At 40.3% G+C, this 9,527-nt stretch overlaps 1 protein-coding gene across 2 annotated transcripts; it reads left to right on the top strand.

The window, feature by feature from the left end:
* The first annotated feature begins 262 nt into the window (after positions 1-262).
* LOC110857946 (protein retinal degeneration B) lies at positions 263-8,835 on the top strand. Of its 2 annotated transcripts, none has more exons than XM_035858448.1 (20): positions 263-750; positions 2,740-3,108; positions 3,187-3,529; positions 3,616-3,755; positions 3,826-3,943; positions 4,032-4,589; positions 4,672-4,755; positions 4,825-5,106; positions 5,169-5,244; positions 5,343-5,653; positions 5,763-5,930; positions 6,012-6,179; positions 6,271-6,426; positions 6,527-6,675; positions 6,760-6,876; positions 6,947-7,212; positions 7,308-7,457; positions 7,540-7,720; positions 7,795-8,066; positions 8,150-8,835. In XM_035858448.1, exons 2-20 carry the CDS (start codon positions 3,031-3,033, stop codon positions 8,283-8,285), a joined length of 3,753 nt encoding a protein of 1,250 aa, XP_035714341.1. In that variant the 5' UTR covers positions 263-750; positions 2,740-3,030; the 3' UTR covers positions 8,286-8,835. The 2 variants fall into 2 exon arrangements, with proteins under 2 accessions (XP_035714341.1, XP_021962242.1); XM_022106550.2 differs by having other exon boundaries at positions 5,751-5,930.
* The last annotated feature ends 692 nt before the right edge of the window (positions 8,836-9,527 follow it).

Here is a 9,527-nt window from a genome sequence, read left to right as displayed (position 1 = left end):
TGGGCAGAAGAAGAAGGAGAAGAGAGAAAGCATTTTCTTGCCGGGAACGAAAAGTCATCATCATCTCACATCAGCTGCCTCACAACAACAAAACAAAACATCGTCAACATCAACATTACACGATTGAAGAGAATCTCATCATCGCGAAAGATAAGCAAAGCGCTGGGTCGTCTCATTATATTGTACTCAGTCAGCAACAAGTGAGGCTTGGTCTCGGCGCGGCGGTGGCGGTGGCGAAGGCGTTGTTTGATGTTTCTCTCTGATCTGTGAAGCAGAATGTAAACAAGGGAAGAAAGGGAGCAAATGGAAAACAAAATATTGTATCAAAGGGGAAAATATGAGTAAGTAAGTACCACTCACTAAGACTAGATCAAGAGGACAGAGGGTATACCAACGAAGGCCGCCTAGTGCTGGACGAGGACTGAGGGATTTTACCTTTGGTTCGGTTTTGTCGGTGTGTCTGTGGCGGAGGAGAGAAGATCCGGGCTCATCTGCGAAATGTTAGAGTTCATGGGCGACTCTCCACTCCACTCCATTCAATGACGTCCTACCAACCTAACATGCGATCCGCATTGCTCTGGCCGTTGTTGTAGAGCCTTCAGTCGTCGTCGTCGTCGTCGTCTTATTCCTCCTCGACAGCCCCTTCCTGCAACAACAGAGACGAATTAGCTCCTCCGTGTCCTGGCTGGCTCCAGCTTTCCTCACTGGGGGTGGAATCATCAGAGAAAACAAGCCGAATATTTTTACAAGGTAAGACAAACTTGGTCTCATTTAAACACCTGTAGTTGTAGGGCTATTCTTCTGCTCAGTTCAGTAGGTTGAGTAGATCGATGGAGATAGCATAGCGATGAGATATGTATATGTGTTAATCAATGCCATCATGTCGTCCAATACGTAGTAACTTGTGGCGTTTCATGTTTAGATTTGGAAATTGTTATTAGCAAGGAAGGTTACTATTCTCTGTAATGGTGGGTTAGTGGGATAATATGTGTATAATTATGTAGGTCATTACATATCATGGAAACACTATTTCATACCAAATTCGTATTTTCAGATAGCAGTCTTAACTTTGGGAGAATTGCTTACACATTGTGACGCTGACGTTAACGAACTTTAGACTGTATAATTTCCTTTTAGCGGGTGTAATTTAATTGCACAGCCAATTCTGATTTTCGGCCTTTATAATGCAATCATAATGCAATTTGTTGTTACTCACAATCTTGTAGGGATGTAAAGGTCAAAGTGTCGACTTATTTCGGAACGTGACACCCCAAATTAGATTTAGCTCGCATGTCCATTATTTATTCATTTTTACGAGATTCTCACATGTCTGGAGAAAAAACAACGACCTTTCATTCATTCATTCCTTCCTATTTACAATCACACTTGGCTCATTGAAAGATGCAATCAGCAAAAACTGCTTCCTTTCTGTAGAATCAATTCTCGATAAGAAGTTGAACAAGTCGACATCTATCAAGATCACTGATGTGATTTGACATGCCGATAAGAAACTATACCAAGAGTGGCATTATTGTCGGTGAGGAGGATACAAGTACAACGAGTAGTTGGAGGAGGATGAAAAAACCCAGAAGGAGAAAGTACTGCGTTGCTTGCTTGCTCTACTCTCTCTTCACTTTCTCTTCATCCCGAGGCAGTATAAATGAATGAAGCCTCTGCCTGGTATATATATAATATATGTGTACAGTTGCTAGTAAAGGTGCCAAGCTGTCCTTTCTCTTCGAGAGAGCATACGCAGCTAACATGATGATGATTATGATAAACGCTGGAGTGGATGAGTCGTTTATTATTGGTCATTGTGCATTAGGCGAGGACAAAGATCATAAATATAATAACGGGACGGATATTATTTTATGATGAGCGTCGTCTATTGTGATTGGAAAGACTGTTCTCCTTGCTGGCTTCCCGTATGAATAGTGGAGACACAACGAGAGAGAGCCAGAGAGATGATGCTGAATGAACTTTTACGGATAGGCTCCGAAGTAGAACGAATCGGATTGAGAAAAGTCGGGTAGAATTCGTCCTCTCTCATATAATTTATATCTTTTCCCTGTTTTTCCTTCCTGCCTGGCTTGTTTTTAGTATATTTGCAACTCGTTGCAGCGCATCTTGTGGTGGTGTGAAATATCTCGGTTTGGTACATGTTCACACAGCTTTGGTCATTGGAGAAAGTGCTAGTAGTACGTGATATGGGAGATGAGACAGTTAGTTTCGCAAGGGCAGGGGAGTAGTGTACATGTAAGCGTGTTATTGTGAACATTCATACGTTGGGTAACCCTACCCAACTTTACGAATATATAAGGGCTTCCAGTAATAATTAGTTAGCTGATGTAATACTTGTATGTGTTTGGGACGGGCTTACTATTATTCTTCCGTTCTGTTGTCGGTTTAAATTAACAATTCAGCTTAAAAAAAGACAGACTTTGTGTAGCAGGTGGTGGCGTTGTTATTATTGACCCCACGTGCAGTTACTTAGCGAGCTTACCTATTTAGTTTATGTGGAGAGCTTATTATTATTAGATGCGTTGTTGGTCAAAATCTTACAAAGATATGTTCACCACAAGGGACGCGTAATATCAATGGCAAGTTGATAAATAATCTATTGTTTGTTAAGTTACATAATTGATTATTAGCTCTGGTAGCGAATAAAGTTATTAAACTTTAATTTTATAGTTTGGTCATAACTGTCGAAATAAATTGTTATGACTTTGTTGTTTACAGGGGGAAAGAAGTTTCAAGTGTTCATCGATCTGTATCTCTGCAGGTGCTTAATTCTCAAGACGAGTTAATAATTTCTGAGATCTCTCGCCCCTCGTTTTTCAATAAGCAAATGCATATAATTCTTACATTAATTTGGCCTAAGCAGCAGCAGCCTGTTGCTAAAATGTTGCAATAAGTTAATTGTAGCCAGTGGTCCGTGCATTCATATGAGGAATGTGAACGGCTGCTACTATGATCTTGTCGTGATTTGAGGTGCAAAGTATACCGTGCTCGTACGTAGTCAGTGACAGGATGCTGATCAAGGAGTACAGGATTCCTCTTCCCTTGACTGTGGAGGAGTATCGTATCGCGCAGTTGTACATGATAGCGGTAAGTTCCTATCTGCCATGGTTTTTTTTGCAAATAAAGGTTGAGACTGTAACGGAGAAAATATATTAAATTTTGCAGAAAAAGAGTCGGGATGAGTCGAAAGGTGTTGGAAATGGGGTTGAAATTCTTTTGAATGAGCCCTACGAGGATGGTCCGGGCCCTGCAGGAACGGGGCAGTATACCCGAAAAATGTATCATGTTGGCAGTCACCTCCCTGGTTGGTTCAAAAGTCTTCTTCCTAAATCAGCCTTAACCGTGGAAGAGGAAGCATGGAATGCTTATCCGTACACGAAAACTCGATATACCTGCCCCTTTGTCCAACGATTCTCTTTAGAAATAGAAACCTACTACTGCGCTGATGCTGGCCATCAAGACAATGTGTTCGGAGTGAGTGAATCTGACGTGAGGAATCCGATTGTGGGTGAGTCTATACCTGCATAGAAATTTAAACAATACTGTATACTATGGTTTTAGTAAAGCTAAATGTTTTTTTATGTTTTATTTCAGATCTCATTGATGTTGTGAAGGATCAGTTACATGGCACGGACTATGTGAAAGAGGAAGATCCAAAATTTTATCGTTCTCAGAAAACGTCACGAGGTCCTCTAGATGACAATTGGATTGATGATTATTGGCAAGAATGTCAGGTATGGTAACCGTGTTATAACCGTGTAATCAACTAATCTTGTGTTATTGAGCTATATTATTATATTACAGGGGAAAAATATGCCATTGTCCTCCGGTAAAGCAATAATGTGTGCGTATAAACTGTGCCGGGTCGAGTTTCATTATTGGGGAATGCAGAGCAAAATCGAAAAATTTATTCACGACTATGGTAAGTACTTCGTTATGGCAGATTTGCATAATTTGTTTCTCTGTTCTGGAGTCATAATTAACTGCATGTTTCTCTATCCATTCCAAAGGATTGAGAAGAATAATGCTTCGAGCTCACAGGCAAGCTTGGGCTTGGCAGGACGAGTGGTACGGTATGACAATGAGTGATATTCGTGAGTTGGAGAGGCAAACTCAAGAGGCTCTTAGGAAGAAAATGGCCAACTCTCGTCGCGATGCTGGAGAAGAAGACGATGGGGAAGACTATGATCATGAAGATTCTAGAGAATCTGTGAAAGAATCTCCATTTATTTGTACTAAACCAAGTAGTGATAGCAGTTGTGATGACAAAAAGTCGGATAATTCCTCCCGTAGTTGGGCTGGCGATAAGGGCGGTGGTGGTGCTGGTGAATATTACGAAACAAGTCGCCCTAAATCCCCTAAAATTACTGTGAAAATTAGCGACCTTGGTGACAACATAGTGAGCACTCCGTCAACTTCCAAATCCATTTCCTGTAGTGGAAAAGGACATCATAGTTCACCAAGAGCTGCAAAGAAAGTTGAAGCGAGTCGGACTTGGAGAGTGGAAGGCTTAATGAAGAACGAATCAGATTCAGAAGGAAGCGATGATGAATTTTTTGACTGCTTAGGTAATAAATTAACCCGTAATTGCGCCATTAATATAAGCAATTATATTTTATCGCATATTTTATTTGAATTGTTCTGTCTTAGATGGAGACGATTCTGTTTCCTTAACCAAATGGAGCTCTCTGGACCTTATCCCACAGGGTGAAGCCAAATCTGATTACAAAAAAGGTGTGATTAAAATTTAAAAATATTAGTAGGGCTCAGCTAAATTATTTATACGGGTTTACTTTTGTTTAGACGATAGTATATTCAGCCAACCATTTCTTCAGCGGGTCACGACAGGGCGTGAAAAACATAAGGTGCTAGTGAGCCGAGGAAGTATGGAAGCTTCTTTACCCGGGTCTCCAACAATATACGGTGGAAACGCCGTACTTGCTTCTTCCTGTAGTACAACGGTGCTATGCATGGTGCTACATGCTGGGAGTGCGCTAGACGCAACTGTGGATCTCCCTGCCAAAAAGTCCGACGTGACAACGTTCAAGGGTGCTTTCGAATCTGTAATACGACAACATTATCCATGTAAGCGGCCACAATAAACAAGTTGTTTAATATAGGTAGCTAATTATCTTTAATTTTTGTAGCCATGATGGGTCACGTTGTGGTCAAGCTTGTGCCATGTCCATCTGTTTGTACTGATGCACTGGCTATTCTCTCTAGGTAATCAAAGTGTAATAACAATGGTCTCCATTCCCTAACGCGACGATATTTTCAGTAAATTATAGATTGCCATAAATCAATTTGTTTGTTCATTACAGTCTAAGCCCATACAGTTTTGATGTATATGGAACTGGAGACAGTCCACAAATGACTCACGAGTCCGTGCCAATTGGGGCTATTCCTCTCGTATCAACGTGCCAATTAGAGTATTTGGATGCTGTGTCAAAAACTGTAGTTGCTGCCAATCAAGTTTACACTGACTTCCTCAAGTGTGAAGAAGGGCAAGGATTCAGTGGTCAAATAGTTTTTATTGGAGATTCGATGGGTTCTATTCTGGGTTATGATGCTTTAGTCAAGCATTGTTGCGCAGGACAGTTTTTGAATGAGGATGAAGTCCCTCCAAGTCCAGGTATTTAAATATATAGCTTGATAATTTTAATGCTTTCCTGGAAAGTATTGGAGGTGGGTAGCTTGTTGGTTTGTTTTAAAAAAACAACATGATGTAGCTTTATCCACAGATCACCTGCTGCAATGTCCCTCCGGAGAAACGCGACGTAGATCGTCTTCATCTGCGAGCGACTCTTCCAATACAAAATTAGACTTTGAAGTGAGCGACTTTTTCATGTTTGGAAGTCCCCTCGGCCTGGTCCTGGCACATCGTCGGATTCAGTGCGAAGATCGACACAGTAATTAATTCATGACTATGCATATTTTGGACAATTGATAATATAGACACCAATTTATATCGATTCATTTATATTTACTAGTGCCGTGGACGCGCCCTTGTCAGCAAGTGTACAACCTTTTTCACCCAACGGACCCCTTGGCTGCAAGACTGGAGCCTCTAATTTCAGCAAGATTTGCAGGTGTCCCACCAGTCAATGTGGCACGCTACACGAAGTATCCATTGGGTGATGGGCTACCTTTCCATTTATGTGAGTAATTTCGACAACATTCTTTCGTCTCTATTCTGATACACAAATTGTGTACTATGCATCAGTTGTGAACTTTGGTCTTTATTTGCAGTGGAGAGCATACAGAGTAATCCGCATCTCTTTGCTGAGTCTGGTGTCAGCTTTGGAGCTTTAGCGTCAAGTTGTGGTCGACGCTTATCGGATATAAGTATTCAAAGTGGAATGTCTGGCTTAACTGATGCCCTGTCCCTCCAAGCGATAAACCAATGTGAGTGCTGTCTAGAATGTGCTTCAAGTTTGAAGATTTATTAATAACAAAATCTATAAAAATATGCATACATAATACGTAAATAAATTTCTTTCTTCAGTGACTCAAAAGTGGTGGGGCAATAAAAGGATTGATTACGCTCTGTATTGCCCGGAAGCATTGGCATCATTTCCTCTACACTCCCTCCCCCATTTGTTCCATGCCAGTTACTGGGAATCAACGGATGCAATTGCTTTCATTTTACGCCAGGTTTGTGATAAAAACAAAATTTGCAATGTCCCACTTTCAGGCACATTAATAAATAAATTATAAAAATTAATTGTCAATATTTAGATTGGATTCCAAGAATCAAGTTCACTTTTATCCCAAGATGAAAAGGAAGTCAGGGTATTTACTCCAAATCAACCACGGGAAAAGTGGGTGAAGAAGAGAACGTCCGTGAAATTAAAAGTAGGTCAACCTTGATTTTTTTTATTTGTGGCTATCAGTAAATAATATAAATTGGCGTTGTGTGATTAAGAATGTTGCTGCCAATCACCGTGCCAATGACGTGATTGTTGGAGAAGGACATCCTCAGGCGCTTAGAGCTCGGTTCATGTACGGCCCATTGGACATGGTGACACTGACGGGTGAAAAAGTGGACATTTATATCATGAAGGACCCTCCGATGGGCGAATGGAGCCAACTTGCTACAGAAGTAACTGACAAAAACGGCCGGATTTATTATTCAATTCCTAGTGATAAAGCTTTTGGGTATGGGATTTATCCAGTGAAAATGGTTGTTCGGTGAGAATCGACAAAATATTTTAAATTGTATTTGACTAGACTCGTTAGTGTGCAGCATATGCAATGACATTGAATGATTTATTGGTCATTTTCAGAGGTGACCACACCTGTGTGGATTTCTACTGTGCGGTTGTTCCACCAAAGACTGAGTGCGTTGTGTTCAGCATTGATGGTTCATTTACAGCCAGTGTGTCAGTGACAGGAAGGGATCCTCGAGTTAGGGCTGGTGCCGTTGATGTCGTTCGGTAACTTGTAATCTGTTAAATAAAGTGTCATATGTATTAACTTTCTGAATAATAATACAATTCTATTCCAATTCCAAATTAGACATTGGCAAGAGCTGGGATATTTAATCATCTACGTAACTGGTCGTCCAGATATGCAACAGCATAAAGTCGTCTCTTGGTTGGCACAGCATAACTTTCCTCATGGTTTAGTTTCTTTTGCGGATGGGTTATCTACAGACTTTTTGGGTCATAAGGCTGATTATTTGCGAAGTTTAGTTCAGGTAAGTTAAATGAACGAATAACTCATTCAGAGCAATTAGTCGAGTAATTAATTTGTTGTCGGGTTAATCTGCAGGATCAGAAATTGGTAATACACGCGGCATACGGAAGTAGTAAGGATATTGGCGTATACGCGTGCGCTTCAGTTTCTTCCGACAGAATATTCATTGTTGGTAAAGCGTCCAAGAAGCAACATTCTATGGCTACCGTACTGAGCGATGGCTACTCTGCTCATCTTAATGCATTGCAAGCCCATGGTGGATCAAGACCTGCCCACGGAAACGCTCGAATGGTCATACCCCGAGGATATTTCGGTTTACCAGGTCAACCGCTTGCAAGACGTCGAAGGTACTAAAAATTCTAGTAATTAGAAATTATTTGTAGCTACTGATGATAAAACCTACATATATTATGTATTCTCGTTCCTCAAGATCTGCCAAAAGAACGACCTCTTACCCCGTCATGGGTACCCCATCCGAGTCCTCCTTAACTCTGATGACTCCCACCACCGGGCGTGGAGCTTCTCCCCGTCGTCCAAAAGCGAGTCTATCAACATTTCCAAATTGAACGCATTCTCATAATCTTTCATTAACTGCCCCTACAACCACTCCTCTTCCTGCTGAACCATAATAAATCTCTATAATATCCTACCCCACCACCACCACCACCACTGCTCTACCATATATATAATAATAAATACTACAAACTACTGTGTTAATAATACGTCTCCGCCAATAATGATAAACAACCTCCGTCGTCAGTATCTTCCGCATTCCGTGTCAGTCATAAATACTAAACTATAGCCATGTCATTGTTACTGCGTGCAAAAACCAGGGGTACATCACTCATAATTACTATTCCTATCTATATATTATGCAGATATATAATATATATCTACATACTGTTCCTCCCACCCACATATAAATCCACTATGACAGTACAATGCAGCGTGATCTGAACAAGTCGTTAGTAATAATAAAATAAATAAATAAATAGCGAAATTATAGTACCAACAAGTATTAGTTTATCACCTATATAATAGTTGTTCTCATGTAGTTGTTCCTGAATGTAAAACCACTACAAAAATAAACAAAGAGCAAAACCGTTTTTAAAACTACAAATTGTGTCTCACTTGCATACGTTTCCGATGACAAAAAACACTACAGATTTGCAATTTGATGCTTTCATTCACAAGGAACGCATTGCTCGAGCGAACGAAATCATAGATTCGGAATATGCTTAACGATGACCTGAGAAATCAGCCTGGACTTGCTGAATGTGAAGAAAGTACAACATGCCAGTGATAAAAAGTGGGCATTGCATTTTTAATCATTTTTTATTTATTAAATATTAGACACAATTAAGATTGATTTACATATATGGGTACAGCAATTGAATGAGTAACGATCATACTAATAATAAGTAGGTAATTGTGTTTTTGCATCTACAGAGCCGTAAGAGTACGAGGCCCGAATACTTGGAAAGTGGTTCCGCAGCGCGTCATGTCACCTCAAGCACGGGGGATAAAAGGACAAGTGTGAGGGGGTTAAGATCCTAAACGTTAACGTCGAAGTCGAGTGGATTGAGAGGACCACGTTCATCTGTTCGACAAGGTGAGAAGAACTGATATACACGTACTAATTTTATTATATAATTATTTAGCTACAGAATATGCATTATTGCTACAACTAGACGTTTAATTAATTCAAAACTGCCTTAAAAGTAAATCAATTTAACCTGGAATCTGGATTTGCAGGAAGAAAATCTGAATATTTCATCGAGGGTGACCTAAAGTTACCTTTCGCAATG

The sequence above is a fragment of the Folsomia candida genome, unplaced genomic scaffold (genome assembly GCF_002217175.1).
Source record: "Folsomia candida strain VU population unplaced genomic scaffold, ASM221717v1 Fcan01_Sc020, whole genome shotgun sequence".
NCBI lineage: Eukaryota > Metazoa > Arthropoda > Collembola > Entomobryomorpha > Isotomidae > Folsomia > Folsomia candida.
The sequence above is the reverse complement of the archived record's forward strand: the minus strand, read 5'-3'. Positions and strand labels throughout refer to the sequence as shown.

Bases quoted from the DNA above. Each gene is read 5' to 3' on its own strand.
- LOC110857946 (XM_022106550.2), top strand. From the start codon at position 3,031: ATGCTGATCAAGGAGTACAGGATTCCTCTTCCCTTGACTGTGGAGGAG. The intron at 4,756-4,824 runs GTGTGATTAAAA...ACTTTTGTTTAG, and splicing joins CAAATCTGATTACAAAAAAG to ACGATAGTATATTCAGCCAA. The intron at 6,427-6,526 runs GTGAGTGCTGTC...TTCTTTCTTCAG, and splicing joins CCTCCAAGCGATAAACCAAT to TGACTCAAAAGTGGTGGGGC.